We start from the raw sequence: 22,801 nt of genomic DNA, 5'->3' as shown, positions 1-22,801 counted from the left end.
AGGTACCAGCCCTGGAAATTAACCTGACTCCTGTCTGACTGCTGAGCGTGGACACTTCCTGTGTCTGTCCTTTCAAATTAAATTCCCACATGGTCCAGTCATATGGGTTTTGATTTATTTTGACAAGGTGCAGCTCCTGATAGAGTTTGCATTTGTTTGTTTGGGGTTTTTTTTTTTGCTGTGACCAATGAAACCCGGTCAACTAATGTTTGGTCGGCTATAGGGCAGCCCTAAAAGTTAGTGTGTAGTATGAATACAGTATGTAATTGGGATTTAACAAAGCTGGGATCAATCTGAAATCAATTAGATTTGTGATTGTTACCACCAGCTCCATTTGTCTGTTTAACTAAATCGCATTGAGACTCATTCACACCCCGCATGTTTGTAAGTGTTTATTTAAACCCTGGAGGGTTTCCTCTTTTGAATCAGTTAATTTGGTAAAGTTAGAACAACGCCAACTTGTGTGGCACCAAATAATCTCATTGCAACGCTTGTAAACATGAGACTCATTTTTTCCAAGAGAATTGCTGGGTTCTTTTTTTTTTGTAATCAAACACAGTTAAAAGAAACTGCAGTGCACAAATGTTTGATAGTGTGTGAAGCTCATAATGAGATGTTTCTTCATGTCTTCTTACTGGTGTGTGATGACAGTCCAATTGTGTTTAGCTTAAGCAGGGATTGTGGTTTGGATTGCACACTAAGCCTTATTCAGTATTGAAACTCACCATGACTTGTGTTGTCTTATCTCTGCTGATTAAACTGTAATCAGCAGAGACGAAGGTGCATTAAATGGCTTCAGTGGGTTCATCCTTCAATATAGCCCCTCATTCTTTTTCACTTCCCATTCTGTATTTCACTTCGCCCCTTCTACCGCACTGGCTCTCTTCCCATGTCTCCTACCATCCCCCAATTAATTACCAAACATCGGAGGAAGGTCAAAGATTAATTACTTCTCCTGTGGAATACAAATGTGTTGAGGCTCATGATGGAGGCACGAGGAGGAAATGAGGCGGCCTGGCTTTAACATAAGGTCGGGCCAGGGTCAGCTCCTCTGGGCTTGGATGGATGGATGGATGGATGGATGCATGGATGGATGGATGGATGGATGGATGGTAGAGGAGAGAAAGGGTGAAGTATGTTTTTTCTTTTGTGTATAATCTAGAGGTGTTAATATCACATGAACAATTCATATTGTGATACTCGCAATATTTCGACTTTTTGACATTGACGTCATACTGTTACCCACGGCAACAACAAGCATGGCTGAAAGCAAAATTATTACCGACTCAGTTCCAAAAAGAGGAGCAGCTTCAGTAGTGTGGAATAAACTGTGGCGTCCTGAATGTTTTATGAACAGCCCGGACTTCTCAGACTCTTTTAGTGAGTTACCGCTCAGAGGGAACTCATTCAGCGGCTCCTCTGGCAGCAGCACAGCGTCTCTCCTTCTCCTCTCTCACTGTGCGCACACAGGAGTCGGTGTCGTCAAGCGATTTTGTCATAAACCTTTGGTAATGTAAACCTACGTTATTTATATATTTATATTTATATTTATATTATGAGCTGTTTAAATGTGTAATTTGTGGTAGATTTTTTTTAGTTAAACTATTAATATTGTAACAGAATCTAACTCTCACTCTGAGTTACTGTTGTTCACAACAAGTAAACCTAAATGGAGACATGCTGTAAATTGGTGGCTCATCCCTTCAAACACACACTGCTGGCTCAAGGGTTTGAACAAGTCCAGAGCGGCTGACAGTGATATGGTGGTGGATTTAATACAGTACACACTGATAAGCTAGCTTTGTCTAATCTTATCTCTCTTTCTCTCTGGCTCTCATTCTCTCCATCCTTCCTTCCCTCTAGCATCTAACTCTGTCTCTTATCTCCTCTCAAATGTATTAGATTAAAATCAAGATTAAAATCACATTAAACACGCCTCAAAATACTCCTTCTTCTTGACCAAAGACATTTGGTATTTCTCATTGTCTCTCTCATCCTTCCTCTCCGTCTGAAGTGTCTGATTAAGATCTTGATGTGTCAAAGCCCTCCAGAAATTTGGCCTCATATAAGGGAAGAGATATCTGTTGTAACTTATCACTTCATCAGTTCAATTAGGGGAAGATTGCAGATTTAGAACCAGCTTTTCTGCTAAAATGGCAGCCATGGAAAGACATTTAAAATCTGCCAAGACTTAACCTTCAGGTCACCACATCATAACAACTATTTGGCATTTACACTGCACATATGTACACACACTCACACGCACACAAAATGCTGCAGAGAGCATGGCATTCATCTCAAAGCAAGAGACCTGCATTTAGGTGGCTGTTAAAGCACTCTGAAATGTCAGCGTGCCAGTGTTGGTTTTGTGTGTGTGTGTGTGTGTGTGTGTGTGTGTGTGTGTGTGTGTGTGTGTGTGTGTGTCTGTGTGTGTCTGTGTGTGTGTACACTGACCTGTCTTCCCTTGTTCCCTTCTTTTTGTGTTTATTGCGTGGCTAATGGAGAATTTTCCCCAGATAAGCTAACACAGAGACAGGGAGAGATTATGTGTGTGTGTGTTCGTCAGTGTGGTGTTGTGCACTTATAGTATGTGACAAGCCTGCCAAGTTGCCATTTGGGAAGCAGCTTGGTAGTTTTGGCTCCTTAAAGGTCCAGTGTGTCAGATTTAGGGGCATATATTGGCAAAAATGGATAATGTTTCCTTTTGTGTATTATATAACCCAAAAATAAAAATGTTTTTGTTACCTTAGAATGAGCCACTTACATCTACATAGGGAGCAGGTCCTCGTCCATGGGGTATCACCATGTTGCACCACCGTATTTCTACAGTAGCCCAGAATGGACAACTCAAACACTGGCTCCAGGCCATTTGTGTTTTTTCATGTCTTTCATGTTTTTCATGTTTAACGAGCCTGGTCTCACTCCCAGTCGTCGAAATCCGGCACTTGGGCAGTGACTTGTGGTGGAAGAAACGGTTCCTGTTGTAGTGGAATAGTTCCCGGCAGTGTCAGGGGGAAACGCGGCAGGACAAGGACGAAAGTTAAGGTGGTAAAAGTCCGAGTGGAGCGGGTGGGAGGGGTGGTGGATGGGTCCAACGAACACCGACTTTCAACCGAGAGAGCGGTGCTCGTGTCCCGTAAGATTCTAAAGCCAAACCCTGTTTTTTTTTCATAAACCCAACCATGTGTGCCAAAATGTCAATTTGCGGTGTTGTACCGACATTTTGTGTTTATTTTGAAAGAGACTGTATGTTAGAGATGCAAATCTTGCGGATATATCCACGACATCCGCAGATATCCGCAATCTGTGGGTGGGTGGGCCAATAAAAATGATCATTGTAATTAATTTCGGGTGGATTGTGGGTGGACCGCACACTCCGTAAAACAGGGCACAAGAGGACTTGACTTACTTCAAAGACTTTTATTATTGCAACAGAGCAAACAATATTAGGCAAGAGTAATTTTTACATTAGAAATGTGACCATATTCGAAAGTAGCCTATAATCTTTTAATTGTTTGAGTCAAGAAAATGCGCCTATATGAAAAGCGAATGAGCACGGCTGGACATAATTTAAATGTAAATACAATAACTTAATGTTTGGCGTGGGCTGGGTGCGGGTGCGTGTCTCTAAATTTTAGAGGATAATTATGTCGTGTGGGTGGCGGGTGGATGATTGATGAGTACACGAGGATTCGGGTGCGCTCAAACGGCATCCGCGCATCTCTACTGTATGTAAACGTTAAATTTCCTGTGAAAATGACAGTGTATCTTGAAAGAAGAGAACCTGACATGGTGTCCCAGAACATCAACAACCAACGCACCCAGGGTACGTATGTGGATGTGGAACGTCTATGACCAAAACGTCAATATGTGATGAGGTCGGAGTGAGAATGTGTTGGTTTAACATGTTTTCGTGCTTTCACAGTTTTGCATCAGCCACCATAGTTTAAAGCCCCTCTACGATAAGAGCATTGGAAAAACGGCAATCTTCAAATGTGAAACTGCTTTATTTAGTGTTTTTAACCAGTTTTAAATCACCTGGTCTGTTTGTGTTGGAGAGGAAGAGACCTCGACTCCCAGTAAAAATCTCCTCGATGATGAACTCTGAAGAAATTCTAACTGGGAGCAGTTTCAGCTAGTTGCAATGTGCGGTTCTCACTGTTACTGCCATTACATCCCTCTAAATCTTACCCACCGTTTCTTTAATGCATTTGTTGACATTTACATTCTTGAAGAGCTGACATTTATGCTTTATTGTACACAGTGTTTCCTCTTATGTGTACCTTAAAGGATTAAGCTATTCCTCCTGAAACCAAACTGCCAACATTGTGCATTTCTGCAAACCACAGATACGCTACATTTGTATGTTTTATATCGAGTGCATGTGTTGAAACTTTATGTTTCTTTATATCTTACAGAGACAGCAAATTAGCTCGACGACATTATGACTCTGAATGTATTTAACTGTGTGGACTGAGAAATCTGGAAATCTGGACCCCATGGCTGGACCAGTTGAGAACCACAGTTTTAGGTGAAGGTTGTCTGAGTTAGCAATCTACGTTAGCCAAATCACATGCATCTGTAGTAAAGATAGAAGTGGCATGACCTTGTTATAGCATTACAAAACATCTTCAGCCAGGCTACACAACATATTTGGCCTCTGAGATGATCACTGTGTCAGTTCAAGCGATCACAGAGTCATAAATTCTTAACTTGTTTGAGAGACCTTGCAGACAACAAGCAGGACCCCGACCAATCATAGCTTGCTGCCTTTCATAACTTGGGTGATGCACATAGGTGATCAGGAAGGAAGTGCCAGGAGCCAACTTCCCACCTGACAGCACCAGATGTTTACAGTCATGGTTTAATGAATGATCCTGAACCTGAAATCATTCATAATGTGTTTCTGCTTCCCAGTCGGTAGGAAGAGGGTGAGCATGTCGGCGTACGTACAGAGTCCAGGTGTGATTAATTTGGTATGATGTGCTGACCAGAGGCGAAATGGTTACAGGTTAAGTGGAATTAATTAATATTTTTTAGCCTTTTTGACATTATGCTGTTTACAACTGTGTTTATCCACAACAACAGGATCTGTTTGAAGAACATATTCTTGTCTGACTAAGAGCAGCACAGCCACCAACAAAGGCGCAACAAGATGGAGAGGGAAAAAATCAATGCAAAGGAAATCATGAGAGAGACAGAGGGAGAGAGAGAGGGATTGTTAGGACAGAGAGTGGGGGAGAAAAGTGAAAGAAAGAGAAAGAGATTTATGTGCAACAGCTCCACACTCCACTGCCCTGTAATTACTGAGTCCACACCACGTTGTTCATCACCTGCTCCTCTGTATGTGTGTGTGAGTGTGTTGTTTATGGACGTATGTCTGTGTGTGTTTGTATATATGTGTCCACACCGGAGGGGAGTGGACAGAGATAATAGGTATTCAAGGAAAAACACAGACAAGAAAAAAAATACAGAACAACACCCTTGTAGCGTGGACGTACTTGTAGCTGACATTAGTCGTGTTAACTGGAGGCTTGTATCACCTGAACACAGGGAAGAGACGAACGTAGACTGAGCACACGCTGTGACATTTCACTGTGCGTTCTGTGGAAACATATCAGATTTCTTTAGGAGAGTGTTTCTCAAATGTGGGTACGTGTGCCCTGAGAGGTGCTCTGAAGTGCTGCAGGGGGTATCTTTAGTTCCTTGGGTAACTCAAAGTTCACTGGGTTTCACACAGCACACAAACACCTGTCTCCTTGGGGAAAGTTCTGTGTGTGTTTGATCCATTCACCAAACCAACCTGCCTCCCTGTGCAGACTTTTGCTCCTTCTATTACTTCCTTCTTTACTCCAATAAGCCCTTGTTTACATGATCATTTACTGGTGCATTACTTTTCATAGGTATACATATGAACAGTTCAAGGTTGTTACATAGAAAATCAGACACTGATGTTGCATATAGGCTTTTTTTTCAACCAGGCGGTACTTCGCTGAAAATATATATATTTCAAAGAGGGTACACTGTCAAAGAAATTTTGAGAACCACTGTTTGAAAGGGTAGGAGTGGAATTATTCTTCATTTTTCTCATTGCATTTAACACCATAGCTTCATTTCACATTTGTGAGCGTTTTTGTGTCTTTGATATTTGATAAACAGCAGTTAGACCAACAACCTCTATTTGGCCACATGTGCCATGTCATGCTATGTGCAAATAAACACCACCTGTCTGTCCTTGCTGTGCATTAACTGTAATTTGCATCCTTCAGACAGTGAATGACAATGAAGCGTTGACTCAGGGACTGATTATATAATTGATTTGTTGACTGGCTGAGTGATTGGCTTGTCAAAAGAAAGACAGGCTGACTGGCTCTTTCACTGATAGGCCGTGTGTGTGACAACTGCTCATGTAAAACGTCTGATGGAGAAGAGATAAAAACAAATTCCTATGCATGTTGCCTAAGTGTTGGTGCTTGTTGGACAAAATGACGAGTGTTCCAAACTTGCTAGTCAGCATTTTAAAGGTTTTAAGGATAAAGTGATGAGTTTATTTAATGCTGTGGTGTGTGTTTGAGTGTTTGCAAGATAGATAGCATGCGTTCTGACAGACGGACTATATACACACACAGAATCAGTCAAACAACTCAGCTGAAGACAGCCCCTGTTCGTTTGAAGTCGTATTTGTTTGGTCAAAAGTGTAAAGAATCTGGTGAAAATTAAAATTCAATGTACAGTGGAGAAACTATTTTTTATACCGACAGTCCTCTTAAGGCTTTGAAGATGTGTGTCTTCATGAACGTAGGGAGGTTTTGTTTTTTTTTTAAAGATCTGCTGTGTTCTCAAAACGTGACTTCTTTTTATTTTTGACAACTATGGCGGCTTGTTTCTGTGGCTGCAATGTAATCATCAGTGTCAAAACAACACTAACGAGAGGCACAAACTGTGGCCACGTTTGAAGATGCGCGGTTGAATGACAGGCTGTCTTGTGTGTGATATTTCCCACGGTGCACTGGGTGTGTGATGTTCTCGCCTCCGTTTGGGATTCAGAGTCTGTGCGTGTAATAATGCCTATGTGTGTGTCTGTGTGTCTTACTGTCCTGCTTTCAAGAGTGTGTGTTCTGTTGATCTCAGTGTGTGTGTGTGTGTATGTGTGGACCTCACAATTGGGTTAAAAATATGTGGTCCCCCCCAAGGGTGGAAAACAAGTTTGTGTGTGTGCATGTGTGTGCGTGTTGTTGCACAACCCTGGTGGCTAGCTGTGTGAAGCCTGAAATGTTTTCATCCAAAGTCTCGCTCCTTTCTTCTGAAACACAAAGTGACTGAACGGCCGTTTCAGAGCGGCTTTGAGTTTTCTGCTCATGACCTCGTTTGTCCACATCAGTTTCAAAGCCCAGTGTGTGTGTGTGTGTGTGTGTGTGTGTAAACAGGCAGTGGTATGAATGCTTCCTACAAGCCCCCTGAGCTCAGTGCATATCACTGTAAGCAGACAGTCCAGACACACTTATGTGCGCACACCTCGCTTGGCTAACAGCACGCAGAGACAAGCTGCATCTGCCCTGACCTATGAAAACGCAGCTTGTGGGCACGCTCAGTGAGCAGTAAGAGATAGCACAAACCCTGACACCTCTGCAGGGCAAGGGAGAGTGTATTGATATGTGTGTGCATGTGTGCCAGATTAGATATTTCTTGATGTCAAGTGCATTAGCATGCTGGTCCCTCTTGGTAGCAAAGCCTGAGTGAGCAGCTGCCAGATTAGCATGAGACGTTCACCAATGAGCAACACAAAGAGTTTTTATTGTTTCCTTGGAGATGTTTTTTTCTCCTGGGCTCCAAATAAATAACAAAGACGACTGATTTCACACACGAAATAGAGTGAAGAGACTTTAAATGGCATTTAGAGAGTGACAGGAAGTTGCAGAGGGATGAGGGAGATTTAGAGGGATGAAGCAGGGAAGTAATAGAGAACATTTAATTATATAAAGGCTACATCAGCAAAGCGTGACCAAGGATGAAAAGAGTGTAAACGACAAGAGAGGAAGAGAACAAGAAAGAATTACTTTTGGATAACCACTTTATCAGTATAACGCCTACTGAGCATGGAAATAGAGAGGCGAGAAGAGAGAGTCCAAGTCAGGCATGGAGAGAAGTAAAGGCAGATAGAGAGGGAGGGAGGGATGAGGGAGCATAGAAATACAAGCCCAAGAGGAGAGACAGAGCGAGAATGCGAGAGACATTCATGTTTCAGGGATATATATGTAGATATATATTTGATCTACACTGCCATTATAGACTGACTAGTAATGGTGGCACTTAACTTGTCACTGCAGCTTCTGCCTTTTTATGCTCTTTTTACACTTTATTAAAAAGTTCTGTATAGGATCTAGTTTGCCAATGGACGATAGGACATATGGGTAGGGGGACAACATTTTACAAAGTGGGCCCCTCATCCATCCCCATCCAGGAGGTGTTAAGATCACGGGTGACAATAAGGTTTGAAAAATGGCAATGTTCCTTTTCCCTCGCCAAATATTAGCATGAATTTGGAGCGTTATTTAGCCCCCGTTCCAACAAGATTGCTTTACATGGTTGGTACCAAATGAGTTTCCTCAGAATGGTGGCTGGGCTCAGCCTTAGAGATAGGGTAAGGAGCTTGGACATCCGCAGGGAGCTCGGAGTAGAGCCGCTGCTCCTTCATGTCGAAAGGGGTCAGTTGAGGTGGTTCACGCATCTGATCAGGATGCCTCCTGGGCTCCTCCCGTTAGAGGTGTTTTGGGATCGTCCCACTGGTAGGAGGCCTCGGGGCAGACTAGGAACACGCTGGAGGGATTACATATGTCATCTGGCCCGGGAACACCTTGGGGTCCCCCAGGAGGAGCTGGAAAATGTTGCTGGGGAGAGGGATGTCTGGGATGCTTTGCTTGGCCTTTTGCCCCTGCAACCTGGCCCCAGATAAGCAGATGAAAATGGATGGATGGATGGATGGATGGATGGATAGTTGGTACCAGTGGATGCCTTAGGTCCTCTAGTTTAATATGATACCAGTGTCTTCACTGTAGCTTTAAAACTGAGCCCAATACAGCGGGGTTAATGTGCTAACATTAGTCTGTCTCACTTCTCACCTTCAGCTCTGCCTGTCATACCTGCTGCTTCTTCACATTATTTCTTTTGCAAGACATTTGGCTGTTGATTCTATCCTCCTTTCATTTTCTTCCAGTAATAACTTGTATTATCAGTGATATAAGTCAGAAAGTAAATTGTTGTCCTTGATCCCATTTAAGGGTCAACCATAGACCTTTTCATGGGGCATCCCTTGGCCTTGAGCTCGAGTCATCTGTACCCTTTATATAAATTATCAAAGTCAAAAAATGACTAAGTCCACCTTTTCTTCCACTCTGTCTGTCACTTTCTTTCATTTCCTCTCAAACACACATGCACACACACACCTTGGAAAGCGCCACAATGACATTCGTCTCTGTCCTCAACCCATGTCTTGCACTCTAATTGGCTCCTTGACGGGTCCAGATATTTAGCATGCTTGACATCTGGGGAGCATCTGTGATGCAACGGCGAGCCTTTTGGCTTTGTGCCTTTGAACAGCTCACACATAGCATTCAAGTGACAATTTGCAGGCCCCGAGCCTATTTGCCTCTGATCTTGGGCTTTTGTCAGGAGCTCCAAATATCGTCAGCAAGCAGAAAATCAGGGCTGTGTGAACTAGGCATAACCACATAGGGGCTGAAAATGCAAATGCTCTCTGGTTGTCAAAGTCTTGCCTTTTGTATGCCCAGTGTCCACCATCCACGCCGACTACCTCCAGTCATAAAGCACTAAGTTTCCAGCAACCATAATCTAGTCAGTAGTTAAATTAGCTGTATGTTAACTCAAATCTATAAGAGCCAGGCCAACCAATTAACTTGCAAGTTTGGAAGGTAATGCATTGCTACAGCTACGTGTCACATGGTTCATCAGAGTGGTGCATGATGATGCACTTTGTGTCACAGTATGAGTTGAAACCACTGGATGGTCAAAACCAAACCTCAAAAGTGAAACTCAGGAGTGGACACAGGTTCAGCTTCCTGCTTTGGCACCTTTATCTTCATCGGAAAATGTTACTATTCTCCCAATGTGGTCACCCCGCGTTGTGATTTTCCCACCCACATAATTAAACACCCACACAAATAGGAACAGAGAATAGAAAGAAAAAGACCAAAGAGAGAGACCAAGGCTGTGATAAAAGAGCACATATAAATATTAGCAGGAAGTGAGAGAGAGAAAGGGAGTTAGAAATGGCTCCATTCAGCCATTACAGACTGTGTGGGAGGGAAGGAGAGCTGCTGAAAGTAAAAAGTGACATAACTCAAGCAGAGAGTCTTGTTTTATAATTCATTACTAAGTGTGTGTGTGTTCTAAACCATAATAGTGGGTAAAGCCGTTGCTGTCTGCGCTGGCCTTCTACTGTTCATTTATAGTTGATGATTTGATTTGTTCCAAGTGCGCGCCCTGAAAAGGAAGCATCTATTTTTAATTACATTAAACAAGGTACGTGACCTTTTGAGGAAACTGTTGGCCCTATTAAAGTACATTAATCTTTGTTTTAACCCACACTAATGTATAGTAATTGCACAGCACACAGCCTGGATGTGGATCGTGACTTGTGTTTAATGACTTTAATATCAGGCTATCATGTAACTTTGTTCGTGCAATTGAAGGTCAGCACTCAAAGTGTCAAGAACCGCACTGAGTTTGTGGAAACTGCCTGTCTTGTTTTGAGATCATCATGGTTTTCAGTCAAGCTGAGTACAAATCAAGTGTGTTTTTTTGCAGATGATTAACTGATTTATTATCTGTTATGACAGTTTTGCCAAGACTGATGAGTTCATGCATTCAATTCCAAACGGCAGATTTAAAAGAACGTAATTCATCCGTCAGTGACATCTGAAGGATCCATGTGAGAGAGAGTGTGTCTCAGTTTGGCTTTTCTGAGGTTCTGGTATCCTCATTTTCCTTTCTAAAATTAAAAAAAGACAAAATTGTCTTCTTCATCCTTAGAGAGACTAATACTTGCATAATAATAATTGACCCTTCACAGACTGGCCAATCATAACGTAGCATCAGGCCGGCTCACTCTAATGCAGTCGTTTCAGATTTCCTTCATCTTCAGGCTGGTTTTGTGGATTAGGAGCTAAATGTTGTGCCTGGGGCACGTCGTGTATTAATGATACTCGTTACCTGGAGAGGTTGGAAAAAGATATACGTTTCTTCCCTGTTCCAAAACCAAAATCAAACCCTGAAAAGTGTTGGGTTAGCTAGCTAGCTACTGAAGATATAGCCTACTGAATGTATACACATGCTGCTTTTGCTTTTTAATGATTATACCAGAAACAAAGACCGACCCTGCTGTACAGGAACCAGTGAAGGGAAGCAGGGAAACTTTGCTGATATTCAACCAGCTGTGTGTCATCACAGTGTGTGCAGATGAACGTTGTTTGTCATCCCCTGGAGTCCAGCAGCGAAGATCCGGGTGCTGGCAGTGGCACGAGAGGGAAGTCAAACACTGTTCATCCGCACACACTGTGGCACGAGAGGGAAGTCAAACACTGTTCATCCGCACACACTGCGATGCCACACAGCTGGTTCAGTATCAGCAAAGTTTCCCTTTATATTCATTGTCTTGTGTGGNTGCTGGCAGTGGCACGAGAGGGAAGTCAAACACTGTTCATCCGCACACACTGTGATGCCACACAGCTGGTTCAATATCAGCAAAGTTTCCCTTTATATTCATTGTCTTGTGTGGCGATCAGCAGTGAAGTGGTGGTTCACTTTTACACTGTGATCTGTAGCCTATAGTTGGGCTTTAGCTTCTAACTATCTTTNTCAGTTTGACATCCTGGATATATCCTTCAAACACAGACTGTAGACCCCTCTGTCTGCTTCTCTCTGGAATCACTCTTTCATTTTCCAAAAATATGATAATATTTCCTCAGGCAGTGCAGTGCAGAGTCCATGCTTACTCAAACAGCTTGTTGGACCATCACAAAGGGGCGGGGCTTAGCGAAAGGTCAGCTGTTTCTACATTTTTACTTTTTTAAACTGTAAAAGCCAAAGGTTTTGTCAGCACGAAAAAACACTTCTAGTACAAAAATAAAATAAAAAAATAAATACACCTCACAGAGAACAGTTGCTGTGGTAAAAGGATACTCTCCAATCTCGGCTTCGTTCAGGGTGCACAGTTTTTGTTTCGATGTTTGCAGCATTTGTATGCAGCGAGTAATGATACCGGTGAAATCAATAAGAGATCATGGCTTGCACTGGGATTTACCCAGTCAGCGTGTTTCTGGGAAACAGCAGGTACTCTCATTCATTCATTCATTCGACTCATTTACAAACAGAGCAGAACAACAGCCAACGACACAGAGGAGTGTATAGACTGCTAATGGTCTGTTTGTGTGTGTCTGTGTGTGTGTGTCCCTAACAGCATGTGGCTGGCTATAGTCCATGTCCTGAGGCAATGATTAGACTTTGATACTGACATCTCTCTCTCTCACACACACACACACACACACACACACACACACACACCTGCCAGTCAGTGGATCAGATATGTGTCAAATTGAGTCTGATTTTCAAATTTCTGTCACTATAGATTTAACTTTATAATCCCTCTGTCTGCTGGAGTGAAAGAGAGAGACACTGACAGAGTTTTATAATCCTTTTGCACTTCAGGTCAGTCATGGACAGATAATATCTGCTCTTCCCAGCAGAGCTGAGTTTGTCAAATCTTCAATAAAGACAAGAATGTGTCCAATATCAGCTTTTAGTATGAAAGTCCCATTGATGTTTCCACCGGATGCTGATTATCTCCTCACCATTTCCACTGTGAAAAGTTGTGCATGGTACCAATGGAACCATTCCGTACCGTCCCCATTTTTGGTCCCCCCTCTGTTGGGGTATCAACAGCATAACAACATGTGTAAAGTGACAGTATATGAACTGATTTTGTCATCGGTAAGAGGAGGGGATGGTGGATGGAGTGACACCTTGGTGAGATGGCTGCCAAACTGCAGACCACTGTTTAAGACCAACAAACAACAACACCAGTTGTATTTTCAGCTACCCTTCCCAGTGTTTCCCAGAGGCATTTGTGGCACCAAACCTGGGTGATTTTAGCAGCACATCACAGTATTCTCCAGCTACGTTTGAGCCACTGATCCTCTGCAGTTTCACCAACACATCATGGCATTTCCCGGCAGCATTTATGGCACCAAACCTGGGTGTTTTTCACAAACCTGTACCTGCACTTCCAACAGCTTTGTGACTCTAAACGTGGATGTTTTAAGTCAGAATGTAACCTTGTCCTAACCATAACCAAGTGTTTTTTGTGCCTAAACGTAACCGTACGTTATCAGCATTGTGGAGAAACATAAAGTTTGAAGTATCTGCTACAAAACAATGTACAAATGTAATGTATCCATAGTTTTGAGGAAAACACTAGAGATTGGGTTGACCAAACCAAGACAACCAAGAAATGCATGGCAGATTAGTAGATTAAGGGTTTCCTGGGGGATCATTTCCTGTTGGACTCCACCTTAAACATATGAACCATGTGAGCAGACTAAAATAATAAAAGTCTTAAGCCTGTTTCCACCAAGCTGTACGGTACAGTTCAGTTCAGTACGCTTTTTTTCCGTTCCACTGTGACAAGTTGTGGATGGTACCAATGGAACCATACTGTACCGTCCCCATGTTTGGTCCCCCCTCTGTTGGGGTACCTAGCACACAGATCTGGTACTAAAAGGTGGAGCTGTGAACACTGCAGTCTGATTGGTCAATAGAGGACAGTCACTCTGCTCAGGGCTGAGTTGTGTCTGGTTTTGAGGCTCATGTAACCACTGTTCATACTGTGGAGAGTTTTACATACATTAGTAAACTGTACCTATAAAATGAAAGGATGTTGGATGTAAATCACTGTGACAACTTTGACCATCACTGTAGTTTTTATATGACATACACTTTTAGTATTGAGTGGATCTTCAAGCGTTAGATTTGGATCATTCAAGCGATTTGGTTTGTCAAAGACACTAGCAAAGCAACACAGTAAGCACAGCAGAACTGTTGCATATGTCTGGCTGTTGTATTTAACTACACATCTTAAAACGTGCTAGGCACAGCTGAAGATGACAACAGAAATAAACACGTTTGCTGATTTCACTCATTTCCGCAATTTAAATCAATTTCCAGCTCTCTACCCAGAAGTGATTGTTGTTGTTGCCGTGATGTCATGGTGATTCCCTTTGTGGTCATTATGTGTCCAACTGGTCTGAGGCACAAGAGATTTGATTGGATTAGATTTGATTACTTCCTACTGGGATCAATATTTCTTCATTAACACGCAGTCATCGAGATGCTGCACCTGTACTTCACTTTTTTCCCAGTCCCCGTAGACATTAGTCTGTGAAGTGGTTTATTCGTGGAAAGCGGGAAATGACGGAAATGAAAGGTTCTTGCAAACAGCTCAGCGTAAACAAGATCTCAATCAGCTTATTTACGCCTGTTAACACTCAGTGTTTTGCTCATGAACTCCTTCGCAGGTGAGAGTATATTGAGGGAACGCCACGCCTCCGCCACCCTCCTCTTTAACCTATCTTTCTCTTCCCTCCTTCTCCCCAGGCGAGGATGATGACGACGAGGAGTGCGGGGAGGAGAAGCTGCCGTCGTGCTTCGACTACGTCATGCACTTCCTCACCGTCTTCTGGAAGGTTCTGTTCGCCTTCGTCCCGCCCACAGAGTACTGGAACGGCTGGGCCTGCTTCGTCGTCTCCATCTGTATGATCGGACTGCTCACCGCCATCATTGGTACGATGACAGCTGATGGTTTAAATTTGTACAAAAATAATACAGTATTCAAGCAAATTAAGATGAATTACAGCACTTAAAGGATATCTGGCAATAAAAGGCAAATGAAAACATGTTTAGTAACAGGATTCTTTACATTTTGGTTATTGTTATTAGGTGCGATTTGACTGATACCTTTATATTTTAAGAATATATGCTATAATAGAAGTAGTAATATGTATAGTTATCATGTTAATGTTCCTTTCATGTTATTACAGGGGACCTGGCCTCTCATTTTGGCTGCACAGTGGGCCTGAAAGACTCAGTCACAGCAGTAGTATTTGTTGCGTTGGGAACCTCTGTACCCGGTGAGTGTGTTCACTGCATGTCCATACACAGGTGCTGCATCGTATGTTCACTCTAATATCGATCCAACACTGTCGATGTTTTAATCATCTTAAATATTGGACTTTCTGCCAGCTTTAATCAAAGACCTTTCTCCCTGCACATTTGGCATTTAGCTTTGTGAGGCCTTTATGAGCATAAATTCCCCGAGGTCTTCAATTTAGAAATAGATTTGTGTTCATCAGTGACCCCTATTCAGGGTGTATACCTTGACATTTTCAATTCCTTGCTTCAGATTTTATGACAGGAAGCTTTATTCCTCTGATTCCTCTTCCTCAGTGTAAATACTGCAGGATCAAAGAAACTGCTGTCTGTTTTATAAAAGCCTCATTAAAGCTATTGCAATGAAGTTAAACAAATCAACAGCAGCTATATAAGGCAATGCACAGAAGAATAAATAAATATATGGAGCACACAAAGTTGACTTTCACAGAACACATTGTAGCACCTGCAGTGTGACAAAAATGCTGCCGAGGTGTCAGATTCCCTGGAGAGAGAAAATAAAATGTGTAGGAAGATGATAACACAGTGCAAAAGTTAAAAAAAATATGCATCTCACATTTGAGATATTTTAATATTTCAGGAAGATGTGTTACATTGAAAGGTGTGGACTCGAGTCACATGACTTGGACACGGGACACAAATTTGATGACTTTAGGTTCAACTTGACAAAATCAAAAAAGACTTCACTCAGAACAACTTAAGATACTTGATACCTTCCCCCAACTGCAATGATTAGAAAGTATGTTATTTAAAAATGGTGCCACTAATAAGTAATTTCCCTTAATTTCCTGAGTCAACCAACATTAACGTTACTTCAGTCAGACAACTCACGTTTTAAATGTTTATTTCAGCAGCAGAACATGGTTAGAGTTTGCCACCTAGACTCCGGCCTCATCGAGCACCCTAAGTTTCAAAGACCTGCTCTGTTTGGTTCAGTTCAATCAAACTCAAGTTCGTTTGCCCCCTAAGTGCGGTTCATTTGGGCAGGTGTGAACACAGCAATCACACTCAGGTGTGCACCAACACAACCAGACCAAGACCTTCTTGAAGAGGTGGTCTCAGTCCGGTTACAAACGAACTCTGGTGCGGTTCGTTTGTGGTGAGAACGTGTTCCGACCTGGATCTGAACCAACTGCAGTCACATGACACATTGTTTGGGTTAAACATGAGCATGTTACAGTCCTGGAGGATTATTAATGTGCACCTCCTCCTGTACTGCCTTAATATGCACATTCAGCACATCCAATGCATCAAAACATTGTTTTCTAGTTGGAGCCGCGCCTCGTTTTCAAACTGTATGGTTTGACTAAAATGAACAATGACAGCAATATAGTCCACGATGAGCAGCGCTAAAATCAACCTGCGTAGTTGTCCCTCCATTGTGACATTAGAAAGTGTCACATTTATCTTGCAAGTGTACTCTTCTTCAACGTTTGCTTTACTTCCTGGATTTTTCCCACATGGAAATTCTGACCAATCAAGAGCAGCTTTCTCACACAAGGCATTTGATCTGGTCCGCTTGTAAATGCTGCCGTGAGAACGAAACAACTCTAAGAAATTATACAACTTTGTAACAAAATAAGTCCCTGATTCAGACCAAAGCAAGACAACTCTAGGTCTGAAAGCAGCCTTAATTGTGACTCACAAAACAATGACTTCACACCACTAGGGTTGGGTCGGTATGAGAGAAAAAAAAAACGGTCCGGTTTTTGTAAAAAAAACGCATCAAGTCCGTAATACCAGATTTTCTCCACTTGGGGGCGCAATTGACTCATTTAAAATAAAAAACAACCATAGGACAACAGAGTGACAGTAACACGTTGTTTCTTTTACTCCTCACAAATAAATTTGCAGGTTTATCGTAAAATCTGAGCTTTTCGCGCACAGGGCTTGCAGACGTCCGCTTTTAGAACGGGCTGACCTCCGTGGAGTCCGCTCCACGTAGCTATGTTCCGCCCGAGTATGTTTGGCCACAGGCTGTAAAATGACATCTGCGGTCCAGTCAGTCTCAAAAAAAAAAAACCCGGTCCAAGACGGAGTACCGAACCGAATTGGTTTGAAGTTAAGGGGCTTTAGTCTGTAATGAAATGTCTATGGTTATCAACATTTACATATATTAAATTGTGGGCTTTGGTCTTTAATAAGCACTAGACTTTAGGCGGTACTTCTATATGTCAGTATTCATTTGATTCAGAAAGAAAACATTTAGATTTTGTAATTAAATAAATAGATTAGTTGATGGCAAACTAAGACTTTATTAAAACACAAAGAGCCCTGCAAATTAATTGATTTTTTCCCACTTAATTAAACATCTAAAGGAAAAAACAAGTGCTCCACTCGAGTTTGTTCCCTGCTGTCATGCTGAGAGAGTTTTTTACCATAACTGAGCCAGTGCAGCTCCCAGTCTCTCTGGTGTGTCTTTATATGTTGAACTTTGTTAGAGGAAACAGTGCAGTCTGCAGACAGCAGCATGGATCATCCTCTAAACGTGAAAAATGAGTGGCGACTGCAACGGCCGACTAAATATGTTTTAACCTTGGCCCCGGTCTCCTGCCTCTGCACACACACACACACACACACACACACATGCAGACATACAGCACATGCTTGAATACTAGATGTATAGCATGCAGACACATAAGCAGCTGCGCGACTGTAATTACTTTGAGGAACAGAGTCACACGCTTATATAATTGCAACATATTAAAGCTTGAAATATGCTTTACCCACTGCACACACACACACACACACACCTGTACTGTGACCACCATGTGTTATTAACATGGGGCTATTTGTCATGTCAGATTCAGGTGGTCTCTGTCCTCCCATTTAGGGAGCTCTGGGATAAAAGTGATGTATTACATACCATCTTACACACACACACACAAACATATGCACACATACAGAAAATGTAATATTTGAACACACACACACACATACACACAAACAGAAGTACAGGCTCGCCAGCAGTTGCATTTGCAGACACACACACACACACACACACACAGCTGCTTGAAGCAAAGAAATGCACACACACGTACACGCACACACTGTGTAGAGCTGCAGAATGGAAACAAAGTGGTTCAGCCTTTCTGAGGCTCTCAGCCTTATTAACAGAACCTCCCCTGGCCCCCACACACACACACATACACACACACACACACACAAACACAAACACAAACACACACACAGACACAGACACTCTCCCCCTCACAGAGAAACAGACCTCAAGTTCTGTGGTTATTGCAGTTAATAAAACCCATCCTGTGCTGTGGTTCCATGATGATTAACCTCGTTTATCACAGTTAGCCAGGCCAACTCACACACACACACACACACACACACACACACAGATAGGAAACAACAGGAGTGGAGCTTTTAAATGCGAATTAGAAACTTAAGAAACTTAAATTTGTTGTTGGTTTGGGATTCAGGCAAAGCCTCTGAGCCTCATCAGTTTATGACTCCAGAGTATATTTAAAGCAGCCTGTGTATCATTTCATGTTGGCCTCAGAAACTCAATAAATACATTTAAAGTGAGGAAAATGCACCAAGAGACTCTGTGGGGAGGAACAACTGTTATATAGGTATGACAGAAGTACTGTGCGATTAATGCAGGGTCTGGACAGAGGATTTATTATGACACAACAGATATTAAATCTAGACTGACTTTTGCAGAAACAGAAGCAAACTGCAGCAGTGTAAATGACTTCACACGTAAGCATGTTTGATCTTTTTGAAATTTGTGGTGGCAAAACTGTCCCCAAACCTCAAGGGCATTAAAGTCATTAAGGGACATTAAAGTGGCATTAAAGTCTTAAGAAGACCAAAATGGAACTACAGACTTCCAGGCACAAATCTTTCTGCTGATCTAAAGAGAACTAGAGGACAGGGCGGTAAAAGACATCAGGAGCCAATGATCATATAAACTGAAATCACAGTGTGGACTTGAATTAAACAGGGAAGGAATTTAGCAAATTTCAATCTTATAAAGGCATTCATCAAGTAAGTATGGCAGACAGATGAACAAAAAAGCAAACTGGACATTGTGATGTTTTTTGTTTGTTTTGTTCGTCAACTGATTGATCAGTAATCAAATAATCATTCCTTGCATAAAGCTGTCCTTTTAGGTCAGCATGATATTCAACCAGTCATTGTCATTGTGTAATGGTGCCCAGCGGCGTCAGGGAAAAATGCTGCGGGACAACAACATAAGTTAAGGAGGCGAAAGTCCGAGCAGGGTGGGAAGGGGTGGTGATGGATGGGTTCGCTTCCCATATAATTGTAAAGCCCAACCCTGTTCTTATATAAACCCAACCACGTGCTTTTGTTGCCTAAACATAACCGTGTGCGTTTGTTGTTAAAGGAAAAAAACGTCAATTCACGGTGTCTAACTGACGTAGTGCGTTTATTTAGAAAGAGACTGTATGCAAACTGTACATTTCTTGTGAAAAAGGAGGTGTATTTTGAAAACACACCATGCATGTAACAGGCTGAGGTTGACATGGCGTCCCAAAACGTCCACAACCAACGCACCCAGGGTACCTTGCACACCATATTTTGAGATGGAACGTCCATGACCAAGCTTCAGTATGTGACGAGGTCGGAGTGATGATGTGTTGTGTTCACAAACATTGATCAAACTCCCCTTGGTCAAAATACAAAATCAGAAGCGATCAGTCTCTTCTTTCACATTTTTCTTCCCCAACTCGTGAAACCAGTCACAGCTGGGTCAGTCGTCCAACACTTTGATGTACCCTCCTGAGACCCTGTGTCCTCATATGAGGACATCACATTTTGGATTTACTTGACCTTATACGTCATTCTACTTAACTCAGACCTGTTGTCCTCATTCATGGACACTTCTTTGTGTTCTTTGTGACACAAAAGAGGACAAAACCTGATCAGATTTAATGGTTGAAACTTGTTTATTTATGATTAATAATGTTTGTAGTTTGATATGGCAACAAATTTGACCAATTTTAGCAACAGTAACAAGCTAAGACGTTGTTAATTAGAGAATACTTGTTTGCAGACATTGGGATTTTATTGTTTCTCATTTGGGGACATTGGGACTTTACTGTCATTGACAATGTTTAGTTTTTTATACTTATCAGGTCCTACTGATCCCAAATAGCTAGGAGAAATGCATACCAAACAAAAGTTCAGGTCTCAGGAGGCTAGAGCAAAATGTCTCACACAAACTTCTATGAGAGTGTTTTCAGTATTCAATTTTCAGAGAAGACAATTTCATAACATTTTTAACCCTCTTAACTGATGTCTAGCATCACTTTCAATCAATTTTCCCCTGGCCAAAAACGTGATCCATAACGAAGTACCACACCAACTAAGGACCAGATTTCCTTGCAATGTCCTGTGGATATTTGTAATCCCAAGAGTATGGATCCTAATGTTTCTGATGAGCCCTGATCTTTTCTCTATCGCCACCGCCAGGCAAAAATGTCTCCATGCAGAGAGACTGCCAGAGTGCCTTGAGCACATTAGTGCCCTCCTGTGAGTCCTTCCATTTTAAAAGGCAAGAGGGAAAAGGGAGCAGAAGAGACACAAATGAGAGGTGGAGGGAGAGGATGTAGAGCAGGCAGATGAGGCACAGAGAAAGAGAGACCCTGGTTGATTGACAGTAAGGGAAAGGAAAAGGGCAGAAAACTCTCCAGGGAGGCATACTCTCACAGAAGGAGCTGCAGCGTGAAACCTGTTTCACACACGGACGCACACACGCGCGCGCCGCTACCGAACATGCAAGCACCCACGCACTCACCCACTCAATCAGGCACACAAGCACTCAAAGACCAATTGATGCACGCAGACTCACACAGGCCTCTGCCAGCTGGTGGAGGCATGGCGTCAGATTGGACCCAGGTGGCGTCGTTTACTGCCACACACAGACTGTGCACATGTATGTACTGCACACATGCAGGCACACAGAAATAGAGCCTTGATAGACACACACATACACACACACTTAAGCTAAGCAGGCCTGTCCTTGAAGCTTTAAGGTGTGTTGGAAGATTTCTCTTTGCTGGACTCTTTCTTTGGCCCGTTGCCTCACCCTCCTCCGTCCTCTTCCGGTCCTCCCATCATCCTTTTTTCCTCCGCCAGTTTGGCTGCCACTTCAAGAAAGCCCTTCCTTGTGTTTCCTCTCCATGTTTATCTCCTTTCACTGTATCTGGCAGATTAAAGCAGGAGGACATGAATGACTAACGAAGGGAAGATGGCAGGAAAATTAGCGCTAACTGACCATTTGGCTATTTGCTCAGTCTTTTGTGCTCTCAGCGAAGAGCCTATTGTTGAGATTTCCTTTCAGTACCCCAAGGAAAATTGCCCCTTTGGAGCTGCTGTAGTTTGGCAAACATGAAACCAAGAGAAAAAAAATTGGGACTAAGCAGCACAATGCTGATCCTCCATCAGGCCAAGATTTGTTTGCCCCTCCAAACTGAGATCCAGGCTTATAAATTATTGATCTTGGACCAGATTCAGCCTGTTCTGGCTGCCAGCGACAGAACGCTATAACAGGATTAAAGATTGTGGTTTCTAATTTAAGGTTCCCCGTCTAAATGTGGAAAACAGGATTTGCACAGTGTTCTGTATTAATAATTATAAGTGTTCCGCATTCATCAAAAGCATCCTTCTCTGTCAGCGAGTTCTTGTGTAACTCACAAATGACTGCATGTCAGAGTCAGGAGTTCAACTCCAAGTGTAAATCTGTTTGCACCGTAGAACATTCAGTCAGTAACACTTAATTTACACTGAATAGCACATATTGTATTCTGAAGGGCAAAGCACTGTGACTCTGCCAAGGGCTCATCTCTCTGTAGCCTTAACTTTCCAAGTCAACACTGTAGTGGTTAAATGACAGAACAGTTATATAACTGTAGTAGTAAAGTTTGGTCTGATGGTTTGAAAGGTTTTAAAGGTCACAGTTTCACAGAATTAAATCTGTTTTCCGTTACAGATATTATTGCCTATACAAATTAGCATGGCAACCTGGACTTTATTTTTTAATTATTCAAAACTTTCCGACTTAAATTATTAACTTCAAAGAGCACAATGTGTTTCTATGCTTAGTGCAGAAATAGTTAGATATCAAGGTGTGTGTGTGAGTAGAAACTTAGGTTGGTGTAGTCATTGTTCATGTAAAGGATGCTGTAGGACTTTAGTTTACTGGTAATATGGGAAAGGATTACTTACTTGCTTTTTATGTTGAAGAACTGCCAAAATACCTAAAACAAGCCCACTCTCTCTGTTAGTCTTGTTTGCAGATGATCTAATCTAATTTTACCAGAGAAAGAAACAACCACTGGGGAATGTAATCTCATCCCTACTCGTCATATTTGGCCACTTGGGCTGATTTAAATCAGTGGTTCTTAAATGTTGTGCCACGGCACACTAGTGCGCTATGATGTAAATCCAGGTGTGCCGTGGGATTTTGTGATAACAGCACATTATTATTACTGCAATATTCAACTGGGCCTATAGAGCTTGGTCTCACTCCGAAGTCATCGAAATCCAGCGCCTGGGCAGTGACTTGCGGCATCAGAAA

General features: G+C 42.3%; 1 protein-coding gene across 3 annotated transcripts in view; it reads left to right on the top strand.

Moving 5' to 3' along the window:
- slc8a1b (solute carrier family 8 member 1b) overlaps nt 1-22,801 on the top strand; it is a 253,555-nt gene that overhangs the window by 221,784 nt on the left and 8,970 nt on the right. For all 3 annotated transcript variants that reach the window (XM_050071767.1, XM_050071766.1, XM_050071768.1), the window contains 2 exons: nt 14,668-14,853; nt 15,111-15,200. In XM_050071767.1, the coding sequence (XP_049927724.1) occupies nt 14,668-14,853; nt 15,111-15,200 (276 nt within the window). The remainder of the gene's footprint in view (nt 1-14,667; nt 14,854-15,110; nt 15,201-22,801) is intronic.

Source organism: Epinephelus moara, chromosome 19, assembly GCF_006386435.1.
Source record: "Epinephelus moara isolate mb chromosome 19, YSFRI_EMoa_1.0, whole genome shotgun sequence".
In the NCBI taxonomy this organism is placed as follows: Eukaryota; Metazoa; Chordata; class Actinopteri; order Perciformes; family Serranidae; genus Epinephelus; species Epinephelus moara.
The sequence above is the reverse complement of the archived record's forward strand: the minus strand, read 5'-3'. Positions and strand labels throughout refer to the sequence as shown.